This window comes from Schistocerca nitens, chromosome 5 (genome assembly GCF_023898315.1).
Source record: "Schistocerca nitens isolate TAMUIC-IGC-003100 chromosome 5, iqSchNite1.1, whole genome shotgun sequence".
Lineage (NCBI taxonomy): Eukaryota > Metazoa > Arthropoda > Insecta > Orthoptera > Acrididae > Schistocerca > Schistocerca nitens.
In genome coordinates this window covers 555,208,808-555,228,530 of record NC_064618.1, presented here as the reverse complement: position 1 = coordinate 555,228,530, position 19,723 = coordinate 555,208,808, and the positions used below count along the sequence as shown (strand labels likewise).

The 19,723-nt window shown below is 40.6% G+C and overlaps 1 protein-coding gene and 1 non-coding gene across 3 annotated transcripts in view; both read right to left on the bottom strand.

Annotated features, from left to right (window-relative positions):
- The window catches only part of LOC126259178 (endoplasmic reticulum mannosyl-oligosaccharide 1,2-alpha-mannosidase), a 112,534-nt gene that overhangs the window by 19,875 nt on the left and 72,936 nt on the right, over positions 1 to 19,723 (bottom strand). For both annotated transcript variants that reach the window (XM_049955748.1, XM_049955747.1), the window contains exon 6: positions 16,702 to 16,890. In XM_049955748.1, coding sequence (XP_049811705.1) covers positions 16,702 to 16,890 — 189 coding nt within the window. The remainder of the gene's footprint in view (positions 1 to 16,701; positions 16,891 to 19,723) is intronic.
- On the bottom strand, positions 9,925 to 10,026 carry LOC126261385 (U6 spliceosomal RNA). Its single transcript, XR_007546695.1, has one exon. It is a non-coding gene; the product is annotated as a U6 spliceosomal RNA (small nuclear RNA).

Sequence of the window (19,723 nt, the reverse complement as noted above, 5' to 3'; positions counted from 1 at the left end):
AGGTTTACGCCTCACCTGGGCATGTCAACATCAACATTGGACTGTTGATGACTGTAAACGTGTTGCCTGGTTGGACGAGTCTCATTTCAAATTGTATCGAGTGGATGGACATGTATGGGTGTGGAGACAACCTCATGAATCCACGGACCCTACATGTCAGCAGTGGACTGTTCAAACCGGTGAAGGCTCTGTAATGGTGTCAGGCATGTGCAGGTGGGAGTGATATGAGATCCCTCATATGTCTAGATATGACTCCAACAGGTGACATGTACGTAAGCATCCTGTCTGATCACATGCAGCCATTCATGCCCACTGTGTGTTTCGCCGGACTTGGGCAATTCCAGCAGGACAGTGTGACACCCCACATGCCCAGAATTGTTACACAGTGGCTCCAGGAACATTCTTCTGAGTTTAAACACTTCCGCTGGCCACCAAACTCCCCACACACGAACATTATTGGGCATATCTGCTATGCCTTGCAACATGCTGCCCAGAAGAGATCTCCACCCCCTCGTATTCATACGGATTTATGGACAGCCCTGCAGGATTCAGGATTTGGGTTGGGATTGGGTTGTATGGGGGTTGGGTTGTTTGGGGAAGGAGACCAGACAGTGAGGTCATCGGTCTCATTGGATTAGGGAAGGATGGGGAAGACTGAGAAACCATCCCAGCATTTGCCTGAAGCGATTTAGGGAAATCACGAAAAACCTAAATCAGAATGGCCGGATGCGGGAGTGAACGATTGTCCTCCCGAACGCGAGTCCAGTGTGCTAGCCACTGCGCCACCTCGCTCGGTGATTCTGGATTTATGGACAGCCCTGCAGGATTCACGGTGTCAATTCCCTCCAGCACTACTTCAGACATCAGTCGAGCCCATGCCACATTGCGTTGTGGCACTTCTGCATGCTCATGGGGGCCCTACACAATATTAGGCAGGTGTACAAGTTTCTTTGGCTCCTCAGTGTATACCTATTACTTCATTTTAAGAGGCAAAATCCATAATCATACTAAAATGAAGCTGTTGGTGACATTCTATATTGTGATGAAACACTGTACAATCCAGGATGGGATAATGGCAATATCATGAAAAGGATAGGTTGCTACTCACCTTATAGAGGAGATGTTGAGTTGCAGAAAGGCACATTGGTTGGTAGGTTTGACAGGGATGAAGGTACTGATGTAGCAGTCTTTGAAATAAAGGTCAACATCAAGGAAGGTGACTTGTTGGGTTGAGGAGGACCATGTGAAGCAAATAGCGGAGAAGGCATTGACGTTATGGAAGAATAGGGACAGTGTGTCCTTCCCATCAGTCCAGGTCACGAAGATGTCATCAATGAATCTGAACTAAGTGTGGGTTTTGGGGTTTAGGGGGAGGGGGGGTTAGGAACAATTGCTCTAGATCAGGAATTCCAAAACAGTGTTCTGTGGAACACAGTCATTCCATGGGAAGTGAATAAGTGCTCTGCAAAACACTATTAATAACATGGTTTTCTTTCTTTTTTGAGGATACAATTTTTTTTAAATTTTATTATGATTTCTGTGTTTTTAATTACAGTTTAAAATTGAAGAAATACATGACCAAAACAAGATTTTTCTGATTTTTTAGAATTTTATCAACCTTCAAAATAAACAAGGTGTTTCATTAGAATAGCATGAGTCTCAAAGTTTTCTGTCAGAGGAAATGTTTGGGAACCCCTGCTCTATATGGCCCATGAATAGGTTGGCGTAGGATGGTGGCATGCAGGTGCCCACCACTGTAACAAGGACTTGTTTGCAGGTGGATGCTTCAAAGGTGAAGTAATTGTGGGTGAGGATATAACTGGTCATGGTGACCAGGAAGGAGGTTGTAGGTTTGAAGTCAGTTGGGTGTTGGGAAAGGTAGTGTTCAATAGTGGCAATGTCATGGACATTGGGATGTTAGTGCAGAGGAAGGCGGCATCAGTAGTTATGCACAGGGGATCATGTAGTAAAGGAACAGGAAATGTGGAATCAGTGGAGGAAACTGTTGGTATGTTTTATATAGGAGGGTAGATTAGGTTGAAGGTTTAGTCCATGAGAGCAGAGGTTATTTCAGTGGGGGCACAGTAACTGGGCCACAATGGAGCATCATAGGTGGTTCTATTTTTAAAAAGCATGTTGAATGTAAGAATGCGGGGAACAGTAGGTGTGAGGAGAGAAACAGACTCAGGTGAGAGGTTCTGGGATGGGCCAAATTTGAGGAGAGACTGGAGATCTTATTGGATTTTGGAATGGGGTCACTGTGGCAGGGTTTGTAGATAGACGAATCTGACAGGTGGCTGAGACCCCCCAAGTAATCCATGTGGTTCAAAACTCGCAGTAGTGGAGCCTTTATCGGCATGTTGGGTTCAATATTTAGACAGTGGGTTGCAGTTCTTTCTGCAGATGTAACATTGGTTTCCATGTTGAAGGATTTGGGGAATGAGGTGAGGCAAGGTTTGAGGTTCTCAAACAAAATAAAATAAAAAATAAACTTTTTTTTTATTTTTACGTATTTGAAATGCCCTCTATTTCCTGCATAAATCAGTTTTTGTTTCATATAAATATGACAATTATTTCATGAGTTACGATGGTTTTCATGACGCTCTGTGCGATCTGGCATTTAAATGCCACACCTTCTTTTTTGCACCAAAATGATAATGCACAGATTTCTTTTATTCCTTGTAAATTATTTCCTGCTTCTATTTCTAAATTAGAATGCATTGGGCATGTCAAGAAGAGAATCAAGTTCAGGTTGAGAAGATTATTAAAAGAAAAGCCAAAAATAGTACTGGAAGAGGGTAAGAAGATAGGAGGTAAAGGTAGCCTGACAAATGTTAAAATAGATAGGTTACAGAATTATTATGGCTTGGCCAGAAGCAGAAATGTTGGGAATTTAGAAAACATGAAAAAAGCTGTATGAGCAATGTTTCTCCATAAGTTTTCCACAAATGAAAACCCCCAGCACTATCTTTGCACAAATGATCTTAACACTTGGTGCAAGTACAAGAGAAGTGCAATGTATGACCACAAACATTCTTTACCTGCAGCAATAATGAACGAAATGAAATCTATATTTAGAGCTCTTTGTAAAGGTACTTTGCTGAAGAAATGTGTTCATGGAGAAATGCAAAATTTAAATGAATGTGTGAATTCTGTCATCTGGACCCGGTTACCAAAAACTGTATTTGTTCAGATTACAACCCTCAAATTTGGTGTTTATGAAGCTACTGTATGCATTAATTATTGTGTAACAAGAAAACTGGATGATTTGGAAGTACTGGGCATAAAATCTAGTGAAAATACTGCAAAATTCTTGGTGCAAATGTGTAAAGAGAGAAACTCAAAGCAGAGACTGCTTTTTTTTATAATGCACAAACGAAGCTAGACAGGAAAGAAGAGGCACCAAGAGAAGAAAAGAAGATCAGTATGATTCAGATGATGCTCAGCACAATAATATTAGTAGTAAGCACTTCTCATCAATAACTATACTAAAACTACAATATTAAACTTTAAACAGGTTTTTCTTAAAACTACATTTTTTGTCTTTCAGGTATCATTATTTTCTAAACTAATTGGGTTGGAAATATGAAATTTGCTCAATTTGTACTCAGGATGGTAATAAGTTTTACAAGTAAATTGAGAACCACCAACCCAACAGAAACTATTTATAATGATTAATGTACTAAAAAATGTGAAGTTTTATCAGTGAAAGAATAAAAAAATTTTTTTTCTTTAAATCCATACAGGTACCCTGTTCATTTTACTTGTAAACACAGGCATATATGTTATATACATTCCATAAAAATTTCAATTTTAACACAGTTCTTTTGCAAAGGGTACCAAATTTGTAGTATTGACAGAATAGGGGTAAAAATTTCCTTCCATCTCCCCTTCACAGGTGGTGATTTGGAGGCAATTGGGGTGGATCAGGGGCAGAGAATGACATTGGTTTCGAGTTGAGGCTGATTGGTAGGGCCGGTGGTGAAAAAAGTGTTTCCACTGTAGGAACTGGGAGAAGGAGATAAGGCCTTTGAAAAGTGCAGAGTGAATTTGAGAGAGGGGCAAAAAGCAAGGCCTCTGAAAAGTGCTGATAATTCTTTTCAAGACAGCCATACACTGACCTGCATCCCACATTATCATCCTTTTTTCTCTCTCTCTGACTTCATTGTGTTTTCATGCAGTTTTTAGTTTGTTTTCACCTTTCACTATTGGCTTCACCTTTCTCCCACTCATCTGTTCTGTCTTTTTGGTGATTTTTACCATGTATTTTATGTACATTGCTCAACAAAAGTTTGGAATACTATCGTAAAATGTATTCTATGACAGTAGATGTTTCACTGACCAAGGCACTTCATGCATTATCCAGTTAGAACCCATATACTGGACGGTGTTTACGACTGGCATGTTTTGCTGCCGTTTCCTAGCCATGTAAACACACCACCCCCACAGCAGCACTCTGCAAGCAGTCCAGTATCAACAACAGCTTTATTCAGTTTGTATTCAGCAATGCAGTAACATGCCACGTAGAAGTATACAATTAGGATTGTGGCTTTACTTCCAGCAGGTCATACACAGCAAGATGTCGCCAACTGGTTACATGTCACTCAAAGTGGTGTGTCCAAGGTGTGGAGAAAACAGAGAGAGATGCGAAATTTGAATGATAGACCTCGCAGTGGTCATCCTCATATGGCAACACCAATGCAAGATTGTTTCCTGCAACTGTTGGCTTGCAGGTGCCCAACACCAACTGCCAGAAATATTGGAAATAACTTCTCTTGAGCAACAGGAATTTGTATCTCAGACCAAACAGTGCGTAGAATATTGCATCAGGGTGGTCATCATTCCAGAAGACCAATGACAAGTTTTGCACTCAACCAATGGAGCCTACAAAATCGAAGGACCTGGGCTCTTGCATATCATCACTGGGCCACAGCAGAAGGGAGTAATATCACGTTTGCTCATGGACCAGGATTAGTTTGTGATTGGACACTAAACGTGTTACGGTTTGGAGACATGCTAGAAGACACCAGGAATGCCGATATGTTCAGGAGGTCCATCCATTTGCAGATTTGAGTGTAATGTTCTGGGCGGCAATAATGATGGGACACTTGATCATTCTAATTCCCTTCTATGGCAATTTGACTGATTCCTGATACCTCCAAAAGGTCCTACAAATGATTGTAAGGGCCTACAGACGTGAAGTCGGTGAGACAACTTCATCCTAGTCAATGACAATGCAAGACCACACCGTACTCTAGCAGTGTCTCAGTATCTTCAAAGATATAACATCAACCAAATGCATGGGCCAGTAGAGACATGAATGCAATTAAGCATGCATGAGACTTGTTGAAGGTGGCCACTGCACAGTGTTTGAATCCACTTGACAGTCTTCAGGACACCTCACTAAAGTTGTCATTGAGGAGTGGGACCTCGTACCCCATGATAAACTTGATGGTCTCATACGGAGCACATCTTGCAGAGTGGAAGAACTCATCCATGTGGAAGTGGGTCATACAAAAGACTGATAATAAAAAGATTTTCACTCCTTTGGTTTGCAAGATGTACATTTAGGAGAGAGCCTGTATTTTATTTATTTATTTATTTTTTTGTAACTAACCAAAATCATACTTGTTTTCAGAAGGAACTAAGTTTATTTTGTTAATGAAGTATTGTACAAACCTCACTGAGTGTATTATAAGAAGTCATTATAGTAAACTCTACGACATTCCAAACTTTTGTTGTAACGTGTATTTCTACAAGTCTTTTTGAACATATTTTTACGTAATTCATGAATTTTTACTCATCTTTTATTCTCCACCATAGATCTTCGCTCCTTCCATCTGTGGCAATACAGAGAGGAATGGCCTTACTATTAAATTACCCATGTCTGGCTGCAACCCTACCTTCCCCAAATGACCTCCAGCTGTTCAAATTCTGCCTGCAAACACCCTTCACGAACCCAGTCCTGCAGAACAATGTAAATTAAATCATGCCCAAACCTCCTTGCAATGCCTCCCATTCATCCATAATATTCTCCTGCTCTGCAAGCCGAAATGCTTGCATCCCCTCTCTCACATTGAAACTCTTGCTCTCCAGGCAATACAACAGCATCTGCACCACCACCTCAAAATACTCTCCCACCTGTTCACTTCCCACTCCCATCTTGGGACTACCATATTCACCACCTCTACAACAGACTCCATATTTCCCCTACAACCCCCCCCCCCCCCCCGTTTGCAGACCTACTACATTTATCAAACTCTCAAAAACTACCTCCCACTACCATACAGAATCTAGATTGACCCGAAACACAGTCATGAAACTTTCCTCCAAATGCCTTAATCCAACGGGGGTATCACTCCTTTTCAAAGGTCTTACCTTGTGTGACTGTGCTCCATGCATCGACATCCGGTTCACTGTCAAGACAGATAAAGTAGGAAGGCTGTCATTTGTAAAAGTTATGGTGCAACAAAAGTTGGATGGACACTTCAGCCACTCAGTGTATGGCAAGCCAATGCACAGCAATTTATACCTCAGCACCAACATTTTCATAATTTTGTCCAGAAGAGAGTAGTTTTAAATAAACTGGTACACAGAGCAAAAACTTTTTCTGATGAGAACCACTTGGATTCTGAAATTAATCTTCTGAAGTATAGGTCCGACAGAATGGCTATGGTTCGCGTGATATGAAGTTTCTCCAAGAAAAGAAAAGTTAAAAACTTTGAACATACAGATGATGAGCCCTCAATTGTGTTCCTTCCTTTTTGTGGCACCACATCCAGCAAAACAGGCAGAGTCCTGGGAAGATGTTCTACAAGACCTATTTTCTGACCTCCTAAGAAGATAAAGGAAATGCTACATCCTGTTAAGGACAGTCTCAGCCTCGGGATCCCTGGGGTTTATAACATTCCTTGTGAGTGCGGAAGTGATTACAATGGCCAGTCAACCCATACTGTTTCTGACTGCTGTGCAGAACATCAATGGGTGTTAAAAATCGAGAACTGAAGAAATCTTCAGTTGCTGAGTACAGCCTTTCAAACAAACACAAAATATTGCTTGATGAAACAAAAGTTTTGCCCCAGACTCCTACATACTGGGACTCTGTAATTAAAGAGGCTGCAGAAATAAGTTGTTGTTGTTTGTTGTTGCTTTAGGGTGCAAAACAGCTGAGGTCACAAGCGCCCATGACGTAACTTAATATGGTCGGTTATTGAAGGAATTTGAAGTCGATAATACACAGAGCCTAATCGACTGGAGAAGAGATAGCTAGAATTGATCATGTCCCCTATGAGGAGGATGCTCAAATGGTTGAAAATTAAATTTCCTTCACTACATTACTATGATGAATAAAAAGTACAACACGATCTACAACTTATGCTGTAACTGCCAAAATATCTGGTAATCCAGATGGCAAACATACACAAAAACGTAAACAGTTATAAAATCGGCATTAGATCATAAAATGGTGAACTGTCAATGGTTGGTTGCAGTAAGCACAGAGTGGTATGGGGTCTCCACTTAACAAATGATGGTGACTGAAATGACAGCTCCCAATACACAGCCTAACTGAAAGTATTCCTCTTGACGAGAGAGGCAAGAGGAAGTCGCCCAAGCCGATGGGAAGTGTTTAATTTCCCAAAGTTTGTTCCCATATAGAGAAGAGCAGTGTTCAAGCCAGAATGTCACAATGTTCCTACGTGCAGCAACACAGAGATCATCTGAAGGGACAGAACAGCCAAAAGGCCTAGATAGTTGGACTTCAGCCTTGGCAGCAGTATCAGCAGCTTCATTCCCTGACACTCCAACGTGACCAGGGACCCACATGAACATAACGTTTGGTCTATCATCAGTGAGCAACTGGAGACATTCTTGGATTCATTGTACAAAGGGGTGGAATGTGAATAGCACACAAAGGCTCTTTGAGCACTTAGTGAATCGGAAAATGATACACAATTGAGAAGCCACAACGGTTCTGTTGGGCACTTAGTGAATCAGATCATAATACACAATTGAGAAGCCTGCATCATTAGATGTACTAGGTGCTCTGATAGAGGGCAGAAAGCTTTGCTGTAAAAATCGAGCACAGTTCTAAAAGCTGGTATCTAAAATGTTTGTTGCCAATGACAAAGGTACATCTGACACCATGGTCTGTCATACAGCCATCAGTGTACACAAAGGTCCTGTCTCCAAGTTGCATGCAAAGTTTGAGGAACTTACAACTAACAGTGACAGGTTGGATCTAGAGTAATGTCCTTGGGGAGTGAACCAAGTCCAAAATGAACGTGGACCTCTGCACAAAGCCAAGGCAGCGAAGGTCATTCACCCATCAGGAACGTGGCAGGTAACATGTGGTTAAGCTTCTGAAGCAGTATATGAAAGTAAATTCCAGGAGGCAACAAGAAGTTGAGCTTACCTCGTATTGATGGTCCAGGTAGTCATCAAAAACTAATGTATAGGATGGATGGTTGGGAACAGAAGACAGTTGGCACACATATCTGTTGAGGAGAACATCATGCTAGTATGACTGGTAGTTCAGCAGCGTCTGCGTAGAGACTCATAACTGGGTTAGTGTAGAAAGTCCCACTGGCCAAATGTATGCTTCGATGGTGGATTGTGTTGAGACAGTGTAAAACAGATAGTTGTGCAAATGATAAACGAGACACCCATACTCCAATTTTCATCAGACAAGGGGTTGGTATAAGCAGAGGGGGATTTTTTATCCGCTCCCCATGAAATACCCTTTAAGAAAACATAGGATATTTAAAGACTAGGAAAAGCATGCTACCAGATAAGATATGTGCAAGGACCAACAGAGTTTCCCATCAAGTATGAACCCCAAGAATTTTGTGGTTTTGGCGAATGGAAGAGCAAAAGGACCAGGATGTACAGATGGTGGAAGAAACTCCTTACACCACCAGAAGTCCAGACAGACTGATTTTTTAGTGGAAAAGTGGAAGCCATTGTCAATGCTCCATGAGTAAAGACAATCGAGGCACTGCTGAAGTCATCACTCAAGTAAACAAGTCCACTAAAAGCTGCAGTAGATCCCAAAGTCACAGACGAAAAGAGAGCCTCATATGCCTGGCAGGAGACAGTCCATGATAGGGTTAATTGCTGTGGCAAATATGGCTATGCTCAGCACAGAGCCCTGAGGCCCCCCATTCTCCTGAATATAAGTGTTTGACAAATCTGAGCCCACATGTACCTTGAAACTCTGGTCTTTTAAACAATCCCAAATAAAATGGGGCAGGCAGCTTTTAAAGACCTACTTGTGCACTGTACAGAGGATGCCCATGCTCCAGCAGGTATTGTAAGCCTTGTCCAAATCAAAAAACACAACTACAGTCTGGCATTTGTGCAGAAAATTGTTCTTAATATGGGTTGACATGGTGATGAGATGATCAACTGCAGAGTGGTGCTTATGAAATGCATGTTTCGCATTTGTTGGCAAATTCTGAGGCTCAAGCCACCATACCAGCCAACAATCCCCATACCCAAGTCTGGTAAGGACAACTATCTTCCATCCAGCTACTGCTCAATGTCCCTCACCAGCTGTGTCTGATAGGTGATGGAACACACCAACCATGTCTGCAAGGTGATGGAACGTATCACCATATATTACATTACCTTGCAGACATGGCTGATGTGGTCCATCACCTTGTAGCCACAGCTGGTGAGGAAAATTGGGCAATAGCTGGATGAAAGATAGTTGTCCTTACCAGGCTTGGGTGTGGGGATTACAACAGCTTCATGCCAATCTCTGAGAAATGTGCCATCCATCCAGATGCAATTATATGCACAAAAGAGAAAGTGTTGCCGCCAAGACAGAGGTGCTGCAGCATTTGAATGTGAATATTGTCCAATCCTAGAGCAGAAGATCGTGATGAGCTGAGAGCATGTTTGAGCTCCTTCATAGTAGAAAAAATTAATATAGAACACTTCATGATTTTGCATGTCATCCTTGCGCAGGGTCCATCCTTTTCTGCATTGTTCCAATTTTAGCATATGTACCGCTGAAGCGAGTACACTGTAGAAATAAGGTGGTGTGAGAGGAACTTCAACAACGAAAGTGGATATAATCATAGTGGTACACGGAAGCAAGCTCTTGATGGAGAGAAGAGACAGAGATATTTGTCGCAATGTTTACACCACTACAGGAGTGACAGTGCCACCAGTGCAGACTCTGACACCATCTGTATTATGTAATTACTGACCAATAGCAAGCCATCCACGTGCTATACAAGGCCACTACAGCATCAGTTTAGACAGTCAGTTGCTCCTGATAGAGTTGATGGAGATAACTGTCAAAAGTTAGAGATTTTACCCGCAACTGATGCGGCAAGAAGTTTGAGAATATTTTATACAATAATGTCACTGCAAAAGACTTCGTTCTCATATAACTTATTATTCTACTATTGTATTTCAAATTGCAATGACAATTGACAATTACACCAAGATCACGAGTCAAGCACTATCATACTGTACCCTCCTAAGAAATGTCGAATGTGAAGAGTCACTGTAAGTGAGATGAAAAATATATGGTGCACTGCGGTGAGACAGACTGGATGTTATGCTAAATTCCTAATGTCCAACATTTACTGCTGAATCTTAAGTAGTATCAATGGTCACAAGAAATAAAAGGTGGGCTAAATAATATAAGACAAACAAAGCTTAAGGATGAATTAATCATCAAAATAAAGGAACACTACATTCTGGCATCTGGTAAAAGGACCCACAACAAATACCACTGGAAGTGAATTAAATTTTTGAATAATAACAATGATATGCAGAAAACAGATTTATTGAAGATTTTATTTTTATTTTTAATTCAATATATATTGGAAATTATCACTGTCATCACTGTCATCAACAGCATAATATTACTACAAGCACTACAAATAAAGAAACTTAGAAGAAACAGAATGTCAATAAATACTAATAAAATTAATTGATATCAATTACATTGTAGAAGAATTTATAAAGTCTATGACTCAGAAGACTGGCAGCAGAAACTACAAAGAAATATGACTATTTCATCAAGTCCAAAGCTATGCATCAACATTGGGCAGCAACAATGTCAGCTGAGCATCTGTCAGCAACCATCCAGCTCAACAAGTACTGCAATCTGGCTTTGAGCTACACTAGAAGTTTTTGATGAGTTGTGCTAAACCCAGCTTTGACCTTTTTAGGTGGTTGTGCTGGTAGTGTCTTTTGTGTGGTAGTTAAAAGAGAGAGAGACAGAGAGAGAGAGAGAGAGAGAGAGAGAGAGAGAGAGAGTAGTTCTTAGTGAGAGGAGCTTGGTTTTAAACTGAATAATTTGTAACTATATGCCAGTGAGACCAGGAAAATTGAAGAGGTGTAATGTTTCCATAAGGTGAGTTTCAACAGCTGTAAAGTATTTTATAAAATGCATTTTAATCATCAGCTGTTTATTGTCACATTAGTCATCTACCGGTTTCCGTTTTAACCATAATCCAGGATGTAGGGCACAACAGGTTAGTTAAAAACATCCCATATCCTTTTGAATTGTTGATAATTTCGATATGGTTCAGCTTCAAAATACTGATTTCATCATATAAGCATTGCATGTGCACCCTGTCTTACTAAGTACTCAGCCTCAGACACGTGTCAGTTTGAATATTTTAAAACAAACTACAGATTTTGCTATGGTAGATGTTTTATGTCCCACTCTGTCAATTTTGGAGGAGTGTACTAGTGATTTATTCGGACTAAACATTCAACAACATGTTGCATCAACTATTAACACATCTCTTTCATCAGATATTGTTGCTAATCAACCTATTTGGGAAAGGCTATCAAATTTCGACACACAATTTCAGCTGAAGTTGTAGAACAAATATACACTACTGGCCATTAAAACTGCTACACCAAGAACAAATGCAGATGATAAACAGGTATTCATTGGACAAATATATTATACTAGAACTGACATGTGATTACATTTTCACGCAATTTGGGTGCATAGATCCTGAGAAATCAGTACCCAGAATGACCACCTCTGGCCGTAATAACGGCCTTGATATGTCTGGGCATTGAGTCAAACAGAGCTTGGATGGAATGTACAGGTACAGTTGCCCATGCAGCTTCAACATGATACCACAGTTCATCAAGATTAGTGACTGGCGTATTGTGACGAGCCAGTTGCTCGGCCACCATTGACCAGACGTTTTCAATTGGTGAGAGATCTGGAGAATGTGCTGGCCAGGGCAGCAGTCGAACATTTTCTGTATCCAGAAAGGCCTGTACAGGACCTGCAACATGCGGTCGTGCATTATCCTGCTGAAATGTAGGGTTTCGCAGGGATCGAATGAAGGGTAGAGCCACGGGTCGTAACACAACTGAAATGTTACGTTCACTGTTCAAAGTGCTGTCAATGTGAACAAGAGGTGACCGCCGAGACGTGTAACCAATGGCACCCCATACCATCATGCTGGTTGATACGCCAGTATGGCGATGACGAATACACGCTTCCAATGTGCGTTCACCGCAATGTCGCCAAACACAGATGCGACCATCATGATGCTGTAAACAGAACCTGGATTAATCCGAAAAAACGACATTTTGCCATTTGTGCACCCAGGTTCGTCATTGAGTACACCATCGGAGGTGCTCCTGTCTGTGATGCAGCGTCAAGGGTAACCACAGCCATGGTCTCCAAGCTGATAGTCCATGCTGCTGCAAACGTCGTCGAACTGTTCGTGCAGATGGTTGTTGTCTTGCAAACGTCCCCATCTGATGACTCAGGGATCGAGACGTGGCTGCATGATCCGTTACACTGCTAGTGATACGAGGCTGTTGGGATCCAGCACGGCGTTCTGTATTACCCTCCCGAACCCACTGATTCCATATTCTGCTAACAGTCATTGGATCTCGACCAACGCAAACAGCAATGTCGCGATACGATAAACCACAATCGCCATAGGCTACAATCCGAACTTTATCAAAGTCAGAAACTTGGTGGTACGCATTTCTCCTCCTTACACAAGGCATCACAACAGCGTTTCACCAGGCAACGCCGGTCAACTGCTGTTTGTGAATGAGAAATCGGTTGGAAACTTTCCTCGTGTCAGCACGTTGTAGATGTCGCCTCCGGTGCCAACCTTGTGTGAATGCTCTGAAAAGCTAATCATTTGCATATCACAGCATCTTCTTCCTGTCGGGGATAAATCTCTCAAAAACATAATATTCTGTTGTATTTTGAACAGTCAACTTGACAATTACACTGAGCATCAAGCAATGCTGTAATATTCTTCTAAAGAGATGCTTAATGTGAAGAGTTACACTAACTGACAAGGGGAGGCCGCCAATTGTGAAATTCAGATTCGATTCATACTGCGCATAATAAAAGCTCATGGCCAGAGGTGTAATGTGGCAAAGCACCAAGATGCACTTCTCAGCCGTTGTCGAGAAAATCGACAGTTAAAAGAAACCGTTGCGGTGAAATACTCTCTACGATTAATAATTTTCCACAGCGTCGTGGCGCAGCTGTAAGCGCTCGGGTTTGTAATCCGAAGGTCGCCGGATCGAATATATATATATATATAGACAATTAATAACATTTGTGAAATATAACTTTGTTTGCGGAAAACATAATGATGTTCGAAGTCGCCAGTTTTTCCACGACAAACGACTTTCAACAACTTATTATATGCATAATTGTGGCAACTGATCGCCGGGATATATATATATATATATATATATATATATATATATATATATATACGACAAACGACTTTCAACAATAAGTTGTTGAAAGTCGTTTGTCGTGGAAAAACTGGCGACTTCGAACATCATTATGTTTTCCGCAAACAAAGTTATATTTCACAAATGTTATTAATTGTCTTCATAATGTTAACCACGTATAATTAACGGAAGACGTTGAAACGATATTCCGAAACGAATACGTATAGCGTAAGTCAAACGTTCGAATTAGAATAGAGACCCCACGAACACAAATTCGCTGTGGCAGGTATGAAGTATAAACTCCGTTACTTGCTCGTCACACTTGAAGGACAGATGTTGAATGGGCCGAAACGAGCCGCCGCATAACAGCGTAGTTGCCTGCTAACTTCGAAAGAAGGTAGATGCGGTCCCTAGCGCAACTTATAACATCGTCGAAAATCAGTGCGGACGGGAGAGCTTTGGTACACCCTGTTAAAAAAACGGAAAAATGGAGGCGGTACAATTGGAGAGCGATCTGCCTTCACCAACAAGCATAAGCAATTCATTAATAGTTTATATATATATATATATATATATATATATATATATATATATATATATATATATATATATTTCAATTACAAGAAACTAATAATAAAAAAAATTGCAAGGTGCGAGATTCGATACGGCGACCTTCGGATTACGAACCCGAGCGCTTACCGCTGCGCCACGACGCTGTAGAAAACTATTAATCGTAGAGAGTATTTCACAACAACGGTTTCTTTTAACTGTCGATTTTCTCGACAACGGCTGAGAAGTGCATCTTGGTGCTTTGCCACATTACACCTCTGGCCATAAGCTTTTATTATGCGCAGTATGAATCGAATCTGAATTTCACAACTGGCGGCCTCCCCTTGTGAGCTAAAGAATATAGATCTGAGATAGATTGGATGTTGTGCTAAATTCTCGATTTTCAGCATTTACTGCAGAATCTGAAATAGTAGTCTGAGCCTTTTTAGTATCCACTGTCACAAAAAATAAAAGTTGAGCTAAGTAATACCAGATAATCACAGCTCACAGGCAACATGATTGTCAACATAGAGGAACACCACAGTGCTCATTCCATTTCATACCCCACAAATTGTTACACCCAAACATTTGTAATAATGATTTCAATTGTAAATCACTGATATTGGAGTCACAGATTTTTTTTTTTTTTTTTTTTTTTGAGAAGTGCATAATTTTACACTTCTGTATGTTAAAAGCAAGTGGGCAATCTTTGCAAATTTCAGTGACTATTTCTGCAGTTATTTTCAGACAGTACATCATATGTAACAGCACCGTCTGTGGAAAGTCTGAGGTTGCCATTAATATTGTCAGCCAAGACATTAATATAAAACTTGAAAAACCAGGTTACTGGAAAAACCAGGTTACTGAAATGCTTCTCTGGGGGAAGCCTGAAGTTACTCCTACTTCGATCAATGACTCTTCCATGCTCCACCCTGCCCACCAAAGAAATTCTCAATCCTGTCATAAATTTTTTAAAAATATGATCGTACTTTTGTTAATAAATATTGGTGTGGCACTGAGCTGCGAGCTTTTTGAAAGGTAAGATGTACTCCATTCACTCGATTTCCTGGATGCACAGCTTTCATGATACCAACTGAGATAAGCACCAGATGTTTTCACAGAATTGATGCTGGTTGGCATGAAGGACATCACTCTTGTTTCAGATAGCCATTACATTTGAGCTCAGAACATGTTCTAGAATTCTTCAATACATGGACATCAATGAAACTAGACAGTAGTTTTGTGGATCACTTCTGTTACCCCTCTTGTAGACAGTTGTGACTTACGACCCACCAATGAACACAGTTCTTTGTGCAAGGAACCTATAGTGTTAAATGATTAATATGGGAGCCAACTCAGTTGCAAATTGTATATAGAATCTGACATGGACCCCATCGGGCCCTGGAGCCTTGTTCAATTTTAGCTGTTTATCGACGCCACTGATACTAGTAACTGTGTTACTCATATTTGCAGTGGTGTGTAATCTGTGATGGTACTCAGACCCACGCTAGAGTCTAGCAAAAGAACTGACTGAATGGTGGACCCAGCACAATAACAGCATGTCAATAGCAGCCTAAGTAACAACGAAGTGCAATGAACTTTCGACACAAACCTGTAAAGAGGTCAAGTACAAGCCACAATCCAAACTGAGATCAAAGAGGAAAACCAATACCAAAGTGAAGTCATCGAAGAGAAGTGAGTAGTACTGTGGAGATAGTAACGAATGTTATCAGATGAAGTATGTGACTGACTGATCAGTCGAGGTTTGGCGGTATTTATGCCAGCCACAAGGAATACTACTGGCCATTGTAGTCATGTGGCAAGATGGTGGTGCACTCACTAGGTGAGTGCAGTTCTTTGACAGCAATGCCCTCTATCATCCATCGATGTGGGTTTGCTTCGGCAAGCATTCAACTTCCACCCTATACCAGATAAGTAATAGGATTTATTTACTTTTAAATGTATCTATCAGTAGTTTTTATAACAGAAATTTCTAGCAGAATGTGAATACTTAATAATAAGGAGACCACTCACCACCGAAAACAACAAGTTTGAGTCACTGACAGTGACACACAATACAGCAATACTTGTTAGCTTTTTTGAGGCTACACTACTCAGTGCACCAGCACATACCCGTGTGTGTGTGTGTGTGTGTGTGTGTGTGTGTGTGGGGAGGGGGGGGGGGCACATGCACATGCATGCTCCAGCTCGAGAAAGGATTTATTTCAAAGGTAGCACTCTCTCGTGTGTCCCTTGTCGACAACTTGATATTTTTGCTTTATCAGCCATTCTGTATTCTAGTAATATTACAGTTTTCTCGAGTTAATTTTACTCTTCAAGCAAATGTTTGCACTTCAAATACAGTTGAACATAATTCCCAAGCACTGAATGCTAACAAAGTTATTAACAGTCAAAGAATTTTCAGAGAAACAAGGATATTTGCCATACCTCAAACCTTGTGTCACCTGTACTTCTACTGAGATCTCTGAATTCTAATTGTATAGTTGTAACTTCTGATGTGCTGCTGTCAGGACTCCATTTGGGTGAATGTGCCTTATGGGTAGCTAAATTGACATCAGAATATGGTACTCCAGATTCAGTTGAGAAACATGGTAATAGTCTTGTCCCCAAGTCTACCTGCAAGAATTAATGTGAATTAATACTCTCTACATATGATCAACATTGTTTAAGGAGGTTACTATCTGCATAACAAAGACATGATTATATGAAGATGTCCAAGGCACAAGTGTCAAAGTAAATTAAGAAATCGGCTAACAGTCTGAAAGGTATCACAACAACTTAATTCAGTAGCATATGCAGACATCACAATACATTTATTAGGTATAGTCTTTTGTATGGTGATATTTCCTTTTGTTCCTCCGGCATACAGTCCAATCCACCAAGTCCTTCAGTTAGGAATTTTTACAGCATATTTTAAACATACTGTACAAGTGAACAGACACTGATCATGCACATCATTGTAAGTCACTGTCCATTAACTTTGTGATATACAAATTTCAGGTGGCTTTCAAGACAGTTAATAACATAAATAAAAATAAAAGTTCCACAATGGTGAACATGAAAAACTAAAAACTACATCTACATCCATACTTTGGAAGCCATCTTATGGTGCGTGGCACAGGATGTGTACCACTGTCCATGTGAGCTCAAATTTCTGTAACTTCAGCTTAATGTTCTTTCTGCGAGATCTATGTAGAAAGAAGCATTATCCTAGTGACTCTTCTAAGAAAGTATGCTCTCAGAACTTAAACAGTGAACCACCCCTTGACGAGCATCTCTCTTGTAGCATCTGCCATTGGAGCTGGATGAACATCTCTGCGATACATTCATGCTTACTAAATGAACCTGTAACAAACTTACCTTCTCTTCTTTGAATCTTTTCTGTTTCCTCTATGAATCCTATCTAGTATGAGCAATAATTCAATTACTGATTGAATGAGAGTTCTGTGAGGTACCTCCTCACTGGGCTGACTATGCTGTCCGAGGAGTCTTCCAATGATTGTCAGTCTGGCATCTGCTTTCCCTATGATTATTTTTATGCTGTTGTTATACTTTCAATCGTTCCACAGGCTTACACACAGATGTTGTTGTTGTGGTCTTCAGTCCTGAGACTGGTTTGATGCAGCTCTCCATGCTACTCTATCCTGTGCAAGCTTCTTCTTTTCCAGTACCTACTGCAGCCTACATCCTTCTGAATCTGTTTACTGTATTCATCTCTTGGTCTCCCTCTACGAGTTTTATCCTCCATGCTGCCTTCCAGTACTAAATTGGTGATCCATTGGTGCCTCAGAACATTTCCTACCAACTGATCCCTTCTTCTAGTCAAGTTGTGCCATAAACTCCTCTTCTTCCCAAGTCTATTCAATACCTCCTCATTAGTTACGTGATCTACCCATCTAATCTTCAGCAGTCTTCTGAAGCACCACATTTCGAAAGCTTCTATTCTCTTCTTGTCCAAACTATTTATCAACCATGTTTCACTTCCATACATGGCTACACTCCATATAAATACTTCCAGAAATGATTTTCTGACACTTAAATCTATATTCGATGTTAACAAATCTTTCTTCTTCAGAAACGCTTTCCTTGCCATTCCCAGTCTACATTTTATATCCTCTCTACTTCGACCATCATCAGTTATTTTGCTCCCTAAATAGCAAAACTCCTTTACTACTTTAAGTGTCTCATTTCCTAATCTAATTCCCTCAGCATCACCCGACTTAATTCAACTACATTCCATTATTCTCATTTTGCTTTTGTTGATGTTCATCTTATACCCTCTTTTCAAGACACTGTCCAATCCGTTCAACTGCTCTTCCAAGTCCTTTGCTGTCTCTGAAAGAATTACAATGTCATTGGTGAACCTATAAGTTTTTATTTCTTCTCCATGGATTTTAATACCTACTCCGAACTTTTCTTTTGTTTCCTTTACTGCTTGCTCAATATACAGATTGAATAGCATTGGGGAGAGGCTACAACCCTGTCTCACTCCCTTCCCAACTGCTGCTTCCCTTTCATGCCCCTTGACTCTTGTAACTATCATCTGGTTTCTGTTCAAATTGTAAATAGCCTTTTGCTCCCTGTATTTCATCCCTGCCACCTTCAGAATTTGAAAGAGAGTATTACAGTCAACATTGTCAAAAGCTTTCTCTAAGTCTACAAATGATAGAAACGTAGATTTGCCTTTCCTTATTCTTCCTGAAGTCTGAGGGAATTTCACCTGTCTCATACATCTTGCTCACCAGATGGTGGAGTTTTGTCAGGAATGGCTCTCCCAAGGCTGTCAGTAGTTCTAATGGAATGTTGTCTACTCCCGGGGCCTTGTTTCGACTCAGGTGTTTCAGTGCTCTGTCAAACTCTTCACGCAGTATCATATCTCCCATTTTATCTTCATCTACATTCTCTTCCATTTCCATAATATTGTCCTCAAGTACATCGTCCTTGTATAGACTCCTTCCACCTTCCTGCTTTCCCTTCTTTGCTTAGAACTGGGTTTCCATCTGAGCTCTTGATATTCATACAAGTGGTTCTCTTTTCTCCAAAGGTCTCTTTAATTTTCCTGTAGGCAGTATCTATCTTACCCCTAGTGAGATAAGCCTCTACATCTATACATTTGTCCTCTAGACATCCCTGCTTAGCCATTTTGCACTTCTTGTTGATCTCATTTTTGAGATGTTTGTATTCCTTTTTGCCTGCTTCATTTACTGCATTTTTGTATTTTCTCCTTTCATCAATTAAACTCACTATCTCTTCTGTTACTCAAGGATTTCTACTAGCCCTCGTCTTTTTACCTACTTGATCCTCAGCTGCCTTCAGTATTTCATCCCTCAAAGCTACCCATTTTTCTTCTACTGTATTTCTTTCCCCTATTCCTGTGAATTGTTCCCTTATTCTCTCCCTGAAACTCTGTGCAACCTCTGGTTCTTTCAGTTTATCCAGGTCTAATCTC